This window comes from Salvia splendens, chromosome 2 (assembly GCF_004379255.2).
Source record: "Salvia splendens isolate huo1 chromosome 2, SspV2, whole genome shotgun sequence".
Classification (NCBI taxonomy): Eukaryota; Viridiplantae; Streptophyta; class Magnoliopsida; order Lamiales; family Lamiaceae; genus Salvia; species Salvia splendens.
In genome coordinates, this window is record NC_056033.1 from 15974721 (window position 1) to 15992240 (window position 17520).

A 17520-nucleotide genomic window follows, 5' to 3' on the forward strand; every position below is an offset into this window, starting at 1 on the left:
ATTCATTCATTTTTATTCAGAATGATTTGTGAATATTAAATTATTAAATTTCTTGATAGAAAAACAATCATTCTACACAAAAAAAATAAAAAAAATCGTTTTGTGACATCCAATATGTATAATTAGGGGCGGATAAAAGGTTCTCAGTTATTCAATTAATCTGTTAATCGATGATTGAATCAGAAGGTTGGTTACCAGTTAACTGATAACTTAAACTTACGGTGTCAAGATCGGACCGATTTGACATTTTTCTCAAAGTCGGTTATCGGTTATAACGGATAACTGAAATTAAATTCAATTTTGATTTCAATTATATTTTTAATTAATAAACTTCTATAATATTTTTATACTTAAAAATTTTCATATCTATATTAATTGATTCTGCACTGATTTATGTAGTGTCAAATAGAAGAAAATACTTATAATTTATTTCTAAATTTTGCCAAAAGTCTATTTTAAATTTATGTCATTATCATTATTGTATCTCAAAGTCAATAAAGTGGCTACACATTATTTTAAAAATTAGATCTGTCGAAGTCAATAAAATACCTAAATATTACTCCTAGAAAAGTTTGATATCCCCTCACTTTTCTTAGATGGAAGTACTACTAAAAATTGCAAGGCTGTAAATTCAGCGATTTCAAAAAGAGCACTCTCTTTTAGGTTATTTTTTTTAATTTTTTAGTGAATTCCAAACGTGTGGGTTTGGTGTAATTTTCTCAATCTAACCTGATCCCTTGCTAATTTTAAACCACATTTTGACCTATATGGGCACGTCGATGAATCTGTGTATAAAGGAAACTTAAACGGCATCGTTTTAACATTAAAATAAATAAACAACAAATTCCATATCTGCAATCACAAAATTTTTATTATACAAAAACCGACAACAAATGTTTTTCTACTACATAGAGCATTCAGCAATCACAAAATTTGATAGTGAATGAGATTTCAAAAAATAAAGAGAAAACTAGGGTTGTTTCATAGTCATCAAACTCGACAAATTCAGTATACATATAAATTGCAGAATCATAATCAACTCGGCGATGAAACTACAAGATCAAACTTCATTTTTCATCTTCGAATGATATAACTCCAAGACAAAATGAAATATGCATTGCTCAAAATTTGAGGAAGCCCAGAATCACACTGGAAATGAGTATCCACGGAGGTACTTCGAATCGACTCCTGATTCTCGCACCAGAGCCACTCTGCCTGTTCGAGCAACCTGCAAAACAAGCTCAGTATTTTCAATCCATCAAAATATATGGTAGATAAATAATCTTTCTTATAAAGATACCCATAGTAATGTAAAACAACTATGAATAAAACTAGACAAGATAATATAACCACATTCACTGATATCCTAAACTAATAACCTTTTATTTTAATTGATGATGTAAGAGAGAATATGTATGTCCACTATATTTTCAAAATACACTGAACAATAATATACCTCACAAATGCCATATGGTTCCAAAAGTCTTTGCAAGGCAACCATCTTGTCCAAATCTCCAGTCAGCTGAAAGTTTACAAAAAAGGGATGCATATATAGGACTGTAGTTGCGATGCATATATTATGTCTACCACTAGATAAGTGTCGTTAATATGTTAATAATATAAATGTTACCTCGAGGGTGATAGTGTGATCGGAGACATCAATGGCTTTGGCTCTAAATATGCTAGCAATGTCAAGAACATTCCGGCGAGCAGTAGCATTTACAGCAATTTTGATCAACATCAGTTCTCGCTCAGCAAAAGGTAAGTGTGTAAGATCTCGGACCTGAAGATATAAAGCTCGCTAGTCATTCTCTTATTCGGAAGGAAGCTAGATGAAAAGGAAGTAGAACATAAGGCAAGTAAATTATCATTTACAATCTAGATCATTTCACAACACAAAGCTCAACTATAACTTTGATTGTGACAGTTTATTACCCAATAAACTGCTACCAAAAAGTCATGTTGGCAATTGAAAACCCGCGTGGAAATTGTACTGGAATAAAATCCAATTTCCTTTCAGCAGATTTCATGTTGTTAGCGCAACTTTTGAGTACTGGAAAAGTAGACTCGTCCATGTTGAAAACTAAGTGAATTCAATCGGTACTCATATACGTCACTATCAACCGTATGAGGCAGTTGTGAACAAAGCACATACTTTAGAAAGTTACATTGGCCCCAAATGATATAGCAGTTAAGCAAGTGAAAGCTTTGGCTCTTACTCCATTATCAAATTGCAACATATAGTGATAATAAAATGCTCTCACCTCATGAAGATCCACTAACTTATAAAGTTGCTGTACCAACTTGGCAATTGATTCATCTGTACCAGGTACGACAGTAGTAATGCGTGATAGGCCTTCAACTTCAGAATGACCAACAGCTAAACTCTAAAATAAGAAGCACCAGAAAATGACAGAAGTGTCAGTAGGCAAACCAAAAAGTACAAAAGACCAGTTTTATAGGAAGATACAAAGCTGAAATTTCATACTTGTATATTATATCCTCTTCGAGCAAAAACCCCTGTGACAAGATTAAGGACTCCGGGAACATCATTTACAACCATCGTAAGAGTGTGAGAGCGAAGCCCACTAGTCTGCCAATTTTAAGGAGATATATAAGTAAGTGCAAGAACCATGGGACAAGTTTCATTGAACTTACCATTCTAGAATATAGAGGAGCCTAGAGATCATCATCATGCTACTTTTTCAAATAAGAATTTTATAAATTTGTGTCGAGTGTGGCTAGCTGTTAAGGTCTTTTTTTGTAAACAATAACATAAAAGAAGAATAACACAACCAGCTCTAGCATAGTAAACCAAATACTAATAAGACAAGAATAACTTCTTACATCATCCTCGTTCAGCACTCCCCAGTGAGCATCAAGAACTTGATTGATAAAATTTCCATCATCAGATTCCACAGGATAAACATCTCCCTTCATACAAGTAACAATCGTCTTAGGCATTTAAATGGATGAAGTAATACTATTTATATTTCGTGCTTAAGACTAGTGAACTATCATACCCCAGCAGATGATTCTGCAACATGAGTCACATTAACAGGCTTTGAAATAGTACTAGCAGGCTTTACTTCAAGATCTGGATAAGAAGCAGCCGAGAACCTCCAAAAAGGAGCAGATTCACCCATCTTTTCCCTTCTCAAGGCGATCTAGTACAGACAACCAACATCAACTTACATAAAGAACAAAACAACAAAAGAAGAACATTTAACTTTTTTTTTGTCTTCTTCTATTATTTACCTTTCCTGTCCTAGCAATCTCTCTAATTCCGAATTTACTTAAATTCCTCTGCACTGCAACCATCTTCCCTGGATCTCCAGTAACCTATATAGACAACTAGGGACGACTCAGTTCTGGAAAATAACATGACTGACCCCCATTGCGAACACAAAATATTACAAGCATATCAGAAGAGTCTAGTACAGTCATAGGATCACTAACAAATTTAATTGTCAACCAGTATTTGGTGAAAGCTGTATGTACCAAAATTAATGATCAGCAACTCAAAGATGTTTTTGAATGATGATATGTATGTGTATGTATATATAAGGACCCATCTTGGATGCAAGTTGCAAGAACTCATAGTTATAGAATATTTGCAACATTCTAAAACTGTAACTGTAGTAGACATATTGCAAGAAAGCTTTACAACAGTCAGATATTCTCATCAATATGTTGTTGTTAATTAGTAGAGAGGGTCTCTTTTATACTTGCAGAAAGTTCTGCTATCTAACATGTAAAACAAAGAGTAACAACATCACCTCAATGGTAAGAGAGCGATCAGAGATGTCAACAATTTTTGCCCTAAATATGTCCACAAGCCACATAACCTGGAGATAATGTCAGGAAAAGAAACTAATAATTTAGCCGCATGGGAGAATGGAAAAGGCTAAACAAAAGTCTGAAGTACATGTGAGTGACGCAGTACCAGACATTCAATTTCCTTGACAAGAATAGAAGAGGTAAAATATAACATATAACTAGAAAACCTCTGCTCTGTATTCTGGATCAGCATTAATTTTGATAAGCATCAACTCTCGTTCCACTTGAGGCTCCTGCGAGATGTCTTCAACCTGGTTGTCATGTTTGGCACAAATATTAGAGACCATATTCAATGGAAATTGACCATGGTTTTGGGTCAAAGGTAAAGGGTTGACTCCCACTTATATGCTAGTCCACACTTTAGTGTGGAACCAATGTGGGATCGTATCACAATCCAATGAATCAATAGCAAAACCAGATACATTCGCTATCAACATGCAAAAAATGGACTCCGCAAAACATGCTTGAAACGATACAGATTCTACAGAACAGAGTCAAATATATTTTATAAAAAGAAAGCAAGCAGGAATAACATTAAAAACTTTGAGAAATAATTCAGCTCTGCTCTAGTGAAGCTGGAACTTGGTTTGAACCCTAAGAATATCCTAATCAGAAGTTATTTAAAATATGCAGTAATAGTAGTATATCATAAAAGAGAGAACACTGCCACCAAGACAAGACCATGACCTTCAATACATTGACGAGCTTCTGAAGCTGCTCCATAACCTGCTGTAGCACCCTTTCAGTTCCAGATACAACTATAGTGAATAAAGCCTTATCCCTGTTCAGCCCCACTGCAAGGGATTCAATGTTATACCCTCTCCTAGCAAACACTCCAGCAATCCGATTTATCATCCCACTTTCATCACCCACAAACACAGAAACTGTGTGACGTTTCACCCTGGATTCATAATGCCATCAAACCGTTTAATTCCAGAATGGGACAAATGGAACGTGTTCTTCATCCACAGCTAATAGAAAAGGCTAACCGCACAATACACCACACCAATTTTACTCAGTTTTCATCTAAACATAAAAATTGCTACACAAATCGACAATTAACGCGATCATTTCACTGCTACAGATTGCAAACCTGAGGCTATAAACAATCATTTGTTCAACTTCAATTCTAGCAGAAGAACTAATGATGCTAACACAAAATAAGCAAGCAATGAAGCACGGAAATGAGATAATTACTTTTGTCTGGAGACGGAATTGGTGCTTCCGAAGAGAGGAGCATCCGAGACGGAGATAACGGCGTCGTTTTGCTGATTGTTATCGCCATTAGCGCCTTGAGCAGAAACCGCAACTCTTCTTCTCGGATTTGACGGTAATTTGACGGAGCGGGGGGTAATTTCAGGCTTGGGGATTAGGTCGCTTGAATACGCAGAAGCGCCAAATAACGCAGAGTGAGTAGCAGCAGCCGCCATTGTTGGTGAAGTGTGTATCAGTGATTTTTTTTGGCTCCCAAGTAGAGAAAGGAAGAAAAGTCTGTCCAAATAAATCGGGTTGTTGAACCCGACCCATTTACAAATGCTATAGGGATCGTCAAGAATTTTACTTCTTCCACTCATTAGTCATTAATTTTCATTCCACTTTCCATTATACTCCTTAGAGCATCCGCACCGGTTGATGGCGTCCGTCAGTGCCAACGGCGCGGCACTGTTTGCTCGCCGCTTCGCTTTTGCCGCTGGCGCGGCGCTACTCGATGCATCGAGCACGTCCGTGCCAGCGAGCCGCTGACGTGGCGCGTTCTGATTGGCCAATGGCATTTCGGTTGGAAATTCATTTTTTTTTAAATCGAAAATAATACCAAAAGTTAAAAAAAATATTTTCAGATTCCCAAAAATATGGCCGTTTTTTTACCGTTTTCTGGAATTTTTTTTGTTTTTTTATTCCCAAAATCATCTATAAATACACACATTTATCATCCATTTTTCACATCAAATCATCTCTCATTCATCTCTCATTCATATTTTTACATACAACTCATCTACATCTTCCTCTCTCACTCAAACCCTCTCAAATGGATTTCATCAATCATATTGCGGAAGCGGAACGCGAAGAACAAGAATACTATGAACAATATTGTGCCGCCTATGAAGCCTATGTCACCGCGAATACCCCCGTCCCTCCTCCTCGACCAACTAGATCAACTCGCAGCTACATCCATCGTGACCGGGAGGGAGCCAACGAAAGGCTCGTTGCCGACTATTTTTCCGACCAGCTGCGGTTTCTAGAAGATTACTTTGAGCGCCGTTTTCGCATGTCAAAACGCTTGTTTATACGTATTGTCAACACATTATCCGCCCGTGTTGAATACTTTCAAACAAGTACAGACGCAACCGGTCGGCAAAGTCTCTCGGTGTTGCAGAAGTGTACGTGTGCCATCCGACAACTTGCTACTGGGCAAACGGCTGACCTCTTCGACGAGTATTTGCATGTCGGTAAGTCAACTGGAATCCTTTGCCCTAAAAATTTTTGCGACGACGTTCGTTCAACTTTCGGTGAGGAATTCCTTCAGGCACCCACCACCAATGATTGCCAACGGTTGCTTCGTCTTCACGAAACAGTCCATGATTTTCCTGGTATGCTTGGCAGCATTGACTGCATGCATTGGAGGTGGAAGAATTGCCCGACTGCTTGGAGGGGGCAACACTTAAGCTGCCACAAAGGCGGCGGCCCAACACTTATCCTTGAAGCGGTCGCTGGCTACCGCCTATGGATTTGACATGCATATTTTGGTATTGCTGGGTCCAACAACGACTTGAATGTGCTCTATTATTCACCACTCTCCAATGATGTTTTGAATGGTGCAGCACCGGCGATCGACTTCACCGTCAACAGAAATGCATACCACATGAGTTACTATCTCGCCGATGGTATCTACCCAATGTGGTCGACTTTCATGAAGACGCTCAACAACCAGCAAGACCCGAGACGGGTTCTTTTTGCGCAGCGTCAAGAGTCTGCTCGGAAATACGTCGAAAGAGCTTTTAGGGTCCTTCAAGCCCGATTCAACATTGTGAAGGCCCCGTCTCGGCTGTGGTACGTGAAAAATATCGCTGACATCATATACACGTGTATTATCTTGCACAACATGATTATAGCTGACGAAGGACCGATGGCGGCTAGCTTTTACGACGAGGATGAAGCCGGAAGCTCAACCGCGAGGTCTCCCCCACGCCGAGGTGTGCATACGATGGTGGGCGAGAGGATCGAAATAAGGAACACAATGCGCGATATCCGAGCCCACATTGAGCTATAAGAAGACCTAATCAAACACATTTGGGCGAAATTCGGCCATGAGTAGTGGGTTTTTTTAATTTTATGAATTTAATTATGTAATTTTTAATTTTTAGGATTTTAATTATGTACTTTTTAATTTTTAGGATTTTAATTATATAATTATTATTTTTTTAAAATTTGTAATAGTATTCCGGATATTTTTAATGCATTTTAATTTTGTGGAAATGTTTTTATTTAAATTGAATAATAGAATGGTGGGACCCTTGAGCTTGTCCTTGCGGAAGAGCACGAATGTGGATGTTGTGCTCTTCTCTAAGAGCAGGGAGTAAAAGTGGGTCCGGGCCCACATCCGTTCTCGTTGGCAAGAGTACGGATGGAGATGCTCTTAGTCCATCATTAAATATACACTTTTGACTCGGCACTAATTTTTAAAAATATAAAAAAAATGAATTAAATAAATTAATTGAAAATAGATCACGCTTTTATAATATATTAATTTTATAATAAAATATTAATAAAATAAGTTAGTAAATGTATGATTCGCTTATTATTTATGGTAAAAAAAATGAAAAATGAACTCTTAATAAGGTCGTTCACAATGGTGATCCATCATTCCTGTATACGTAGTAGAAGATGTTATAGGTGATCTCTCCTAATTTAAACTCCATTTTTCATATAATTGACTTAACTAATCGAAATAAATGGCACTACACTAATCCATGAATCAATGATGGTAATGAGCATAGCCATTGTTGACTGAGGTGCCGAGTTCAAGTCCTCTTATTTACATTAGTGGAACTGAATTTCTTCCAAAAAGCACTTGGGTCTTTTGGAGAATGGGGCCGCATGCAGTGAAATCAGTCACACATATAAATCTATTTATCCATCATCTTCTTCTCCATTTTTCACATGGTATCAGAGCGGACCTAAGTCGATGATGGATTTTATCTCTTTATCTATTCTCTTGCCTACCCACGTGATAGAAGTCCGATGTGTCATTCCGGCCCACACGTGAGGGGGCATGTTAAAACTATTAAATCTTATTCCACATCGACTTGGTGATGATCCTAGCTTGTAATACCCGCCCCTTCATTATTCTTTTTCGTTAATGTTAATGTCGAACTAATAAATCCTAGCTCTCTTGTAATACCCGCCCCTTCATTATTCTTTTTCGTTAATGTTAATGTCGAACTAACATGATTATCTGCAATTTTCTTCATTCTCCTTCAATGGAGATTTATCCATCATCTTCTTCTCCATTTTTCACATGGTATCAGAGCGGACCCAAGTCGATGATGGATTTTATCTCTTTATCTATTCTCTTGCCTACCCACGTGATAGAAGTCCGATGTGTCATTCCGGCCCACACGTGAGGGGGCATGTTAAAACTATTAAATCTTATTCCACATCGACTTGGTGATGATCCTAGCTTGTAATACCCGTCAACAGAAATGCATACCACATGGGTTACTATCTCGCCGATGGTATCTACCTCGCCGATGGTATCTACCCAATGTGGTCGACTTTCATGAAGACGCTCAACAACCAGCAAGACCCGAGACGGGTTCTTTTTGCGCAGCGTCAAGAGTCTGCTCGGAAAGACGTCGAAAGAGCTTTTAGGGTCCTTCAAGCCCGATTCAACAAAAGTTTACCCAATACAGTTTTGTGAGTGTGATAGAGGTTCTCACGGTTTCGGATTCCAGTTTTGGAAATTTACGAACCGAAACCCAACCGCGAGGGTGTTTTGCGGTTCTGGTTCCGGTTTCGAACCGATGGTTTTCCAGCGTTTTTTCATGATTCTAAACCATCGGTTTTCGGTGGGTTTTTGTTGTTCCGGCTTAGTTTCACGGTTTTTCGGCGGCTTTTCGTGGTCCCAGTTTGGAACCGCTCGGAACCGACGGTTTTGGCACAGTTTCGGTTCGGGAAATTTTGAACCTGAACCGAACCATAGTTCTAAAATTGAAGGTTTCGGTTTGGAACCGTAACCCCCGGTTACGGTTTCGCGGTTAATCGCCGGAACCGTAAACCTTGGGCACCTCTAGTGCGTGAATTGGCCAAGCGGAGAGAGGTTAATGTCTAGGGCAAAGGTTGGGAAGTTCGAGTCCATATAGCGTTGCCTTTAAATTTAAATTCATTTACCCATAAAATAAAATAAAATAATGGAAAGGCGTCGAGAATCCGTTGACATCAACACTAATTCTCTGCCGCAAAACCTCCAAATTAGCAAGCTTTCGAAGAAGAAACTCTCACGAGTCTTGATAAAGGAATCCGTCACTAAACCCAAGTCCGTTTTAAAATTCATCCACGTTTAAGGCTCAAGAATGAATAGAATAACAAAAATTGTTGCCCTGAGGCTGCTGTCGAAGTCGTCGACTCTGGCTAGAATTTTCATGGGGCTGTTGGTGGCCGTTGTACCAAAACATAAAAAGAAAAAATAACATTACAATTATTTTTTAATAGAAAAACTACATTATGCTCACTTAATTATTTTAAAACATAAATTAGAAATAGAAATAAAATACTACGTAATAAATTTAAATTAATTAGTTGGAGTCGTTTTGCTGAATTATAAGTCTGGTGTATCCGCATAAATTTATCGGTGTACCACAATTACTAAATTTTGATGAAAAAGGCAGGTCGGGTCAAGTTATAAAAATTTATACAAAACTCAAAAGTTTGTAATTTAATTAAATATTTTTTAAGTTTTCAGAAAAAAACTGGAATGTATTCTAAGTTCATAGTATTAATACCGCTTAGAAAAAGCAGCCAATTTTATTAGAGGAAAAACAATATTATTTGTCATTGCTATTCGTTTAGTGTTGAGTATGGTAGTTGCAGAAAATCTATTGTTACATCAGATGGAAGTAAAGACGACATTCCTTCATGGTGATTTGGAGGATGAGTTGTACATGACACAGCCTGAAGGATTCATAGTAAAAGGAATGGAAAACCTTGTATGCAAGTTGAAGAAGAGCTTGTATGGTTTAAAGCAAGCTCCAAAGCAGTGGTACAAGAAGTTTGATGGATTCATGATGGAGATTGGCTATAAAAGATGCTACGCTGACCATTGTTGTTACTACAAGAGGTTTGACAAGAGCTATCTTATTCTATTATTATATGTTGATGATATGTTGATCGCAGGAGGTGATCAAAAGGAGATGGATAAGTTGAAAATGCAATTGTCTGAACGATTCTCCATGAAAGATCTTGGAGAGGCTAATCAAATTTTGGGCATGAGAATCGAGCGTGACAAGGCGGCAGGAAAATTGTATCTTTCGCAAGCTGCTTACATTGGTAAGGTTTTGGAAAGATTCAACATGGATAATTCGAAGCCAGTAAGTGTGCCTTTGGGCAGTCACTTTAAGCTGTCGAAGAAGGAGTCGCCGAGTACAAAAGAAGAACGTGCTGAAATGAAGAAAATTCCTTATGCTTCAGCAATTGGCAGTATTATGTATGCAATGGTGTGTACGAGGCCTGATATTGCACAAGCAGTGGGAGTAGTGAGCCGGTTCATGGGTGATCCGGGCAAGCAACATTGGGAAGCAGTTAAATGGATCCTTCGATACTTGAGAGGTACTACAGAAAACGTCTTATGTTTCAATGGCAAGAATGTCGAGCTGGCAGGTTATGTGGATGCAGACTTGGCGTCCAATGATCTTGATGGGAGAAGAAGCACAACCGGGTATGTATTTACTTATGGTGGTACTGCTATTTCATGGACTTCTAAGTTGCAGAAGACTGTTGCTTTGTCTACTACGGAGGCTGAATATGTAGCTGCGACAGAGGCAAGCAAGGAGATGGTGTGGTTGCAGAGTTTCTTAGATGAACTTGGGAAGGAGAACAAGAGTAGCATACTCTATAGTGATAGTCAGAGTGCTATTTTCTTGGCGAAGAATTCTGCGTTTCATTCTAGGACAAAACATGTGGAGTTGAAATATCATTACATCCGACACCTAGTGGAGATGAAAATCCTGCAACTTGTGAAGATACTTGGATGTGAGAATCCTGCAGACATGTTTACTAAGGTGGTGACCTTAGAGAAATTGAAGCTATGCATAGCTTCAATTGGCCTTGGAACTTGAAGAGAAGGTTAGGCGATGCTAAGCGGATGAAGGGATGAGATCACGAGGAAATGGTTGTTTAGGAGTTGTTAGTCTCCAAGTGGGAGATTGTTAATTATGGAGCCTAAAATATCTCCTACCATGTTTAGGATTTGTTTCCTTGAAGTATATTTTCTTGTGATAGATTTATTCCTTAAGAGATATTTCCTTATGGAATATGTTTCCTAGTTTGACTAGAATTAGGGCTCTCTAGTTACTTATAAATAGAGGTGCTCCCTCATTGTTAAATCATCCTGAAATTATATAGTGAAATCCCTGGCTTGGCATCGCCCCCAGATAGATACACATTGTATCGAACTGGGTAAACAACTTCTTGTGTTCATTCTCTTTCATATTCGTGATTGCCTGTGTTTATTTCCCAACAACTGGTATCAGAGCCAAGGTGGCTCTGGGTTGTGCCTGGATGAGCCCCGATTAGGGTCGGGCCCTGAAGGACTCGGGTTAGAGTCGGGCCCAGGATGACCCAGGGGCCAGGGTTGGAACGACCCACGTTTGTGTCGACTGCGTTCTCGATGTGGTCTCGGTTTGAGGGGAGGTTTGTTGGGTTACAAACCCATCCCACATCGGATGAAGGAGGGAAGTTGGAAGGTGTATATAATTCCTGTCCAACCCCAATTAGTTTGAGGCCTTTTGGGAGTGACCCAAAAACAAATCCGTGCGGGCTTGACCCAATGCGGACAATATCAAACTAATGTTGCAGTCGACGATCCTAACACCAAGCTGAGATATATTTTTACGTACTAAACATTTAATAAAAACACGACCTAGTAAAAGAGAGGATTAATCATAGTCCGTCACCACAAGTAATGAAGGTAAACGAACAGTCCCATTTGTAGGATTAGATATATTATATAGTCACTAGGGATGCTTATTATATATTATATAGTCACTAGGGATGCTTATTCGGCTAGCTAGTTCATGTTCTAACCAGATCGAATGACCAGTTAATCGGTTACGATATCTTATGAAACCCAGAACTAGAACCGGTAGATCTCAGTTTGGAACTGGCCACTTGAGAACCAATTGGTTCCTATTCTCTAACTGGAATCATTGTAATTTTAATTCAAATTTATTTGAATAAAGATTTAAATAATTTAGTACCAAAACATTATTAATTTAGCATCTAGAAACACTCCATACCTAAAAATTCAAATAAACACAAACTAACAAGAGAACAATATTTATATTCCAATACCTAAAAATTACCTAGCATCTAGAAATATAACAATAAAATTCCAATATTCACAAAACAAATAAAAACCAACAAGACAACAATAATTATCATCCAATACCTAAAATTTCAATAAATTAAATATATAAAAAATCTAACACAAATATTCAATAAACCAATATTCATACAATACAAACCAACGATACCAAATCCAAAACAATCAAACCAGTAAACAACAATGTCAACAATTAGGGTAAATTTTTAAAATTTGAATAGTAAGGAGTATGTATTTGATTTAAGTTATTAGTATGTTATAATATTAAAAAAATTGAAATTGAAATGTTATTCGATTCCGGTTAAGAACCGGTCGGTTTCGGGTACCGAAACCAAATTTCTAAAAATATTAGAACCGGTACTGTTATCGGTACCAGAATCGATTCTCTGATTCCTCAATTAACTGGGTTCTGATTTCGCTTTTGGTTAATCGAGAATCAGAGAACCGGTAAGCATCCCCAGGTAACAAAAATGTTATTGTTTAGAGCATTCACTATGGGGGGCCGATCAATTGAGCCTATGATCAACTCTCCCATAGGCCCCTCATTGTGGAAGTGGGGCCTTTGATCGACCTTCCACTATCACCTCAAAGAGCCGTTGTATCGGCTTTGACCAATCCCATAGTGCCTTTGATCGGCCATCCATTGATTTTTTATTTTTAACCCTATGTATACCTCCATACCCCATTATTAACATTATTATCTAGATTTTTATCTGTGTTTTTGTTGTTAGTTATTTTCTGTATTTTTTTAATGTAGAGGTTTTTTTTAAATTAAGTATGTTTTTTATGATTTATTTGTCTTGAATTTATTCTTATTTACTATTCTATCGCATTTTATTTGAGTGAAACAATTAAAATTGAAATATACAAATATTTATGATATGGAAATGAAATGGAAAGTGGGATAGGCCCTCCACTGCAGGGATATAGACCTTAAGAATAAGTGGGATAAAATGCTGACGTGGAAATAATAAAAAAAAGAAGGTCATTTGGGAGGGTCCCTCATAGTGAATGCTATTATCCAGATTGGAGTAAGTTTGGATTTTACGAAGCTAATTTTAGGTTAGGGAAGACATTTTGAATAGGATCCAGGCTTCAACAACCGATGTTAACAAGCTTAAGGGGGTGTTCGGTTTGCAAAATTGTATCCCAAGATTAAATATGTAGTGTGTTTGGTTTATGAGATTTAATCCCACAACTCAATCCTAGATGGATAATCATAGGATAATTAACTCTAGCTAAATCCCTGTGACTAAAATAATCTCACAACCCAATCCTAAATTATATTTTGATACTATTTTATCTAGGAAACCGAACACCACCTAAGTATACTCGTGGAGTTATGGGTGACAAATAGGATAGTGGGACTTAAAAAATAAAATTTAATAAGTACTCCCTCCGTCCATAAAAAATAGTCACATTTGTAAAGTAATACTCCCTCCGTCTGTGAATAGGAGTTCTGTTTTTTCATTTTAGTCAATTCGCGAATAGGAGTCCCAGTATATTTACCATAAATAGTAATTGGGTCACACATTCCAATAACCCATTTCACTCACATTTCATTTAAAACTAATATATATAAGTGGAACTCACATTCCACTAACTCTTCATCCACTTTTGTTAACGTTTCTTACAACTCGTGCTGCCAATGAGACTCCTAATGGCGGATGGAGGGAGTACTTGTTTTAATGAAAAATTGGTAAAATAGGATAGAAGACGAGAAAAAGTTAGTAAAGTAAAAGAGGGAAGAAAAGGTAGGTAATATGTAATTTGGAAAATTTCCACTTTTAAAAAAGAGATAATTTTTTTGGACATTAATAAATGATAAAATAGAACTATTTTTTTTAGATGGATGATTTAATATAAACACCATAATTTAGTAATTATTGATAGAAATCAACCCGCCCACCATTACACAATTAACTTTGATTAAAAATTCCTTGATCTCTCCGTACCATGCATGTAGGTATAATGATGTGGTCTATCATACCACTAACTTTTTGACAAATGAAATAAATAGGCCCACATATCACATTAATTAGACACATATTTTATGAACTAAATGAGCAAATGGACGACTCTATTGCCCCGTTAGTTTATAAAATGTGTCCAATTGATACGGCATATGGACCCTATTTATTCCATTTGTTAAAAAGTTATTGATATGGTAGACTATATCACTATACCAATATGGTATTGAGAGATTAAGGAATTTTTACTCATTAACTTTTGCTTTAATAAGCTGCCACATTTATAGCGCTCTGACCATCACTTAAGTTTTTTGATGGATTAACCCTAATAATCATTTATTGATTCAAAATTTGAAAAATAAATATAAATAAGTATTTATAAACGCTAATAGGATTAGGAATCCTACTTAATACTTAATAATATCCCCTCCGTCCCAAGATAAACGAGTCATATTTTTTGGGATGTCCCACTATAAGTGTGTCATAATCATCTCGCTTACTTTATTCCCCACCTACTTTATTATCTCTTCATTCATATGTTTTTCCCTTTTCTCATACTTTACTCTCTTCACTTTAACTTAACTTATTTAAATACCAATTCCATAAATCTTGTACCCAAAAGAAGTGCTTCGCTTATCTTGGGCGGAGAGGGTACTATTTTAAAACCATATTAAAACATATTCACTCCGTCCCATAGAAATTGACCATATTTTTTTTTCGTCCTTCACATACAAATAATTCATATCCATTTATGACAACATTTTTCTCCTTTTCTTTTACTCTACTATTATTTATGGGGCCCCACTATTCACTACACAATTACCAATTATGTAGTATTAAAACTCGTGCCAATATCAAATGGCATATTTCTATGAGACGGAGAGAGTAATAAACTAAATTGAAGAAAAAATAAGTGTAAGCCACAAAAAATAAAGATGATGGGATGCCAAAACAAAGATAGAGGATCTTGGTGGTTCAATAATGTGTGGCCAAAATGATACATAACTAGAAGCAAAGAAAATGAAGAACCAAACAAACAAAAGAAATGAGTTCAAACCCTCATGTTCTTGCAGTCTCTATCCCTATACAAGGCCACACAAACCCCATAATTCAGCTCTGCAATCGCCTCATAACCAGAGGAATCCGCGTTACCTTCGTCACAACAGCTTCCGTCACCAAACAATTGGAGACAGCATCCCACAACAATCCCATCACCGTCGAAGCAGTTCCTATGCTTCTTCGACTGCCGATGATGAGGCTGAAGGCTTCGAGGCCACCTTTCGCAGGTTCCGAGCTGTCATGACGAGTGGCCTCTCCGAAATAATTGCCAGATATAGCAACTCTGGGGAGCCTCGGGCGGCCATTGTTTATGATTCTTGCCTTCCTTTGATGCTGGAGTTTGCTCATGAGAAAGGACTAAAAGGGGCCGTGGTGTTCACTCAGAATGCCGCAGCTTCTTCGGTTTTCTATCATGTCTGCACGGGTACTTTGGGGATTTCACGCGACGAGGACGGGGAGGTTTCCCTGGCGGGATTGCCGGTTATGAGAGTTGGAGACTTGCCTTCGCTCGTGTACGATGTGGGACCGTATGGGGCCATCTTGACGGCTCTTGTGGAGCCCTGTTCGATGTTCCACGAGGCCGATTGGCGGCTGTTTAACACGTTCGACAAGCTCGAAGACAAGGCATGTCTGCTAGTTTGGCCAGTGACTGACCTAGAAATAAATTTTGGAAGCATTTTTCTTTCAATAAAGTTACTCCCCCTCCGCCCCTTTCTTTTCGGTCGGCAGGATATAAGACAAATTGTGTTAAGTGTGTTAGGAAAAAAGGAAAAAAGTAGATTGATGAAGAAAGAATAAAGTAAGACAAAAGAAAAGTTGTTTTTTGAAAAAAAAAAGAAATGACTCATTTACATAGGGATAACCCAAAAAGGAATATGACTCAGCTGCAGAGAGGGACGGAGGGAGTACAACTTATTACTCCCTCTGTTCCATAGTAGTGGAGACATTTCTTTCCGGCATGGAGATTAAGAAAAATTGTGTGAAATGAGTTAAGTAAAGGAAAAATAAAGTAGGAAATGAATAAGGTAGAGAGAAAAAGAAAAAATAAAGTAAGAGAGAGTAAAGTAAGTGAGAAGAAATGTGTTGACTTTACTTTTACTAAAAAGGGAAATGACTCTACTACTATGGAACGTACCAAAATAGCAAAATAACTCCACTACTATGGAACGGAAGAAGTACAATTTTGATACGTTCTATTATTGACAACATTGTGACATAGCCATAGATTTAATTTTATCCTTATCTCTAGCTAGGAATATTGTTCAAGTTAACAGCTAGACTATTTAAGCAGTTACTAAAATGGATGGGAAAGGAGAGCAAGATTGGAACTATAGGGCCATCTATTCTATCCATGTACACGGACAAGAGAATACAAGGAAATTACGATTATGGCCTTAGCTTCTTCAAGCCGAAAACCAAATCTTTCATCCAGTAGCTGGACGACAAGCAAGATCGATCCGTGGTGTACGTGTCATTCGGAAGCCTGGCTAGTTTGTCAGAGAGGCAAATGGAGGAAGTGGTGCGGGGACTGGTCGAGAGCAAATTCAACTTCCTATGGGTAGTTAGAGACACGGAACGGTGCAAACTGCCCCGTTCTTTGGCCTCAGAGAGAGCCCTAATAGTGAATTGGTGTACTCAGTTACAAGTGCTGTCCCACAGTGCCGTAGGGTGCTTTTTCACACACGGTGGGTGGAACTCGACTATTGAAGCATTGAGTCTGGGAGGGCACATGGTTTTGATGCCTCAGTGGATGGATCAGCCCACGAATGCCAAACTGATAGTCGACGTGTGGCGAATTGGAGTTCGTGGTTAGGTTTGATGTAAACGGGATTGTGACGAAAGATGAAGTTGTAGCTTGTTTGGATGAAGTTATGGAGAAGGGTGGTGAGTTGAGAAGGAATGTTTTGCAATGGAATGATTTTGCAATTGAAGCAGTTAGCGATGGAGGGAGCTCGGATCAAAATGTTGCACAACTTGCTTCTGATTTATTTTTCATATATACATAGGCAGAAAGGGTAGTGATAAAATACAAATTATATATACTGTTCAAACTCC

The 17520-nt window shown here is 37.8% G+C and overlaps 1 protein-coding gene and 1 pseudogene across 1 annotated transcript; one reads left to right on the top strand and one right to left on the bottom strand.

Annotated features, from left to right (window-relative positions):
- Nucleotides 1-849: 849 nt before the first annotated feature.
- Nucleotides 850-5329, bottom strand: LOC121762004 (acetolactate synthase small subunit 1, chloroplastic-like). The gene is made up of 12 exons (XM_042157732.1): nt 5038-5329; nt 4528-4741; nt 4008-4091; nt 3780-3848; nt 3259-3342; nt 3024-3167; nt 2848-2934; nt 2489-2593; nt 2265-2387; nt 1631-1783; nt 1457-1522; nt 850-1228 (listed from the first exon to the last, which is right to left on the bottom strand). Exons 1-12 carry the CDS (start codon nt 5268-5270, stop codon nt 1145-1147), a joined length of 1446 nt encoding a protein of 481 aa, XP_042013666.1. The 5' UTR covers nt 5271-5329; the 3' UTR covers nt 850-1144.
- A 10076-nt stretch (nt 5330-15405) lies between these two features.
- Nucleotides 15406-17507, top strand: LOC121790092 (annotated as a pseudogene).
- Nucleotides 17508-17520: the final 13 nt, after the last annotated feature.

Excerpts from the sequence above, each read along its gene's own strand:
- LOC121762004 (XM_042157732.1), bottom strand. The coding sequence starts at position 5,270 with ATGGCGGCTGCTGCTACTCACTCTGCGTTATTTGGCGCTTCTGCGTAT. Across the intron at positions 2,935-3,023 it reads TTGCAGAATCATCTGCTGGG|GGAGATGTTTATCCTGTGGA; the intron begins GTATGATAGTTC and ends ACTTGTATGAAG. Across the intron at positions 2,388-2,488 it reads GAAGAGGATATAATATACAA|AGTTTAGCTGTTGGTCATTC; the intron begins GTATGAAATTTC and ends TTCTTATTTTAG.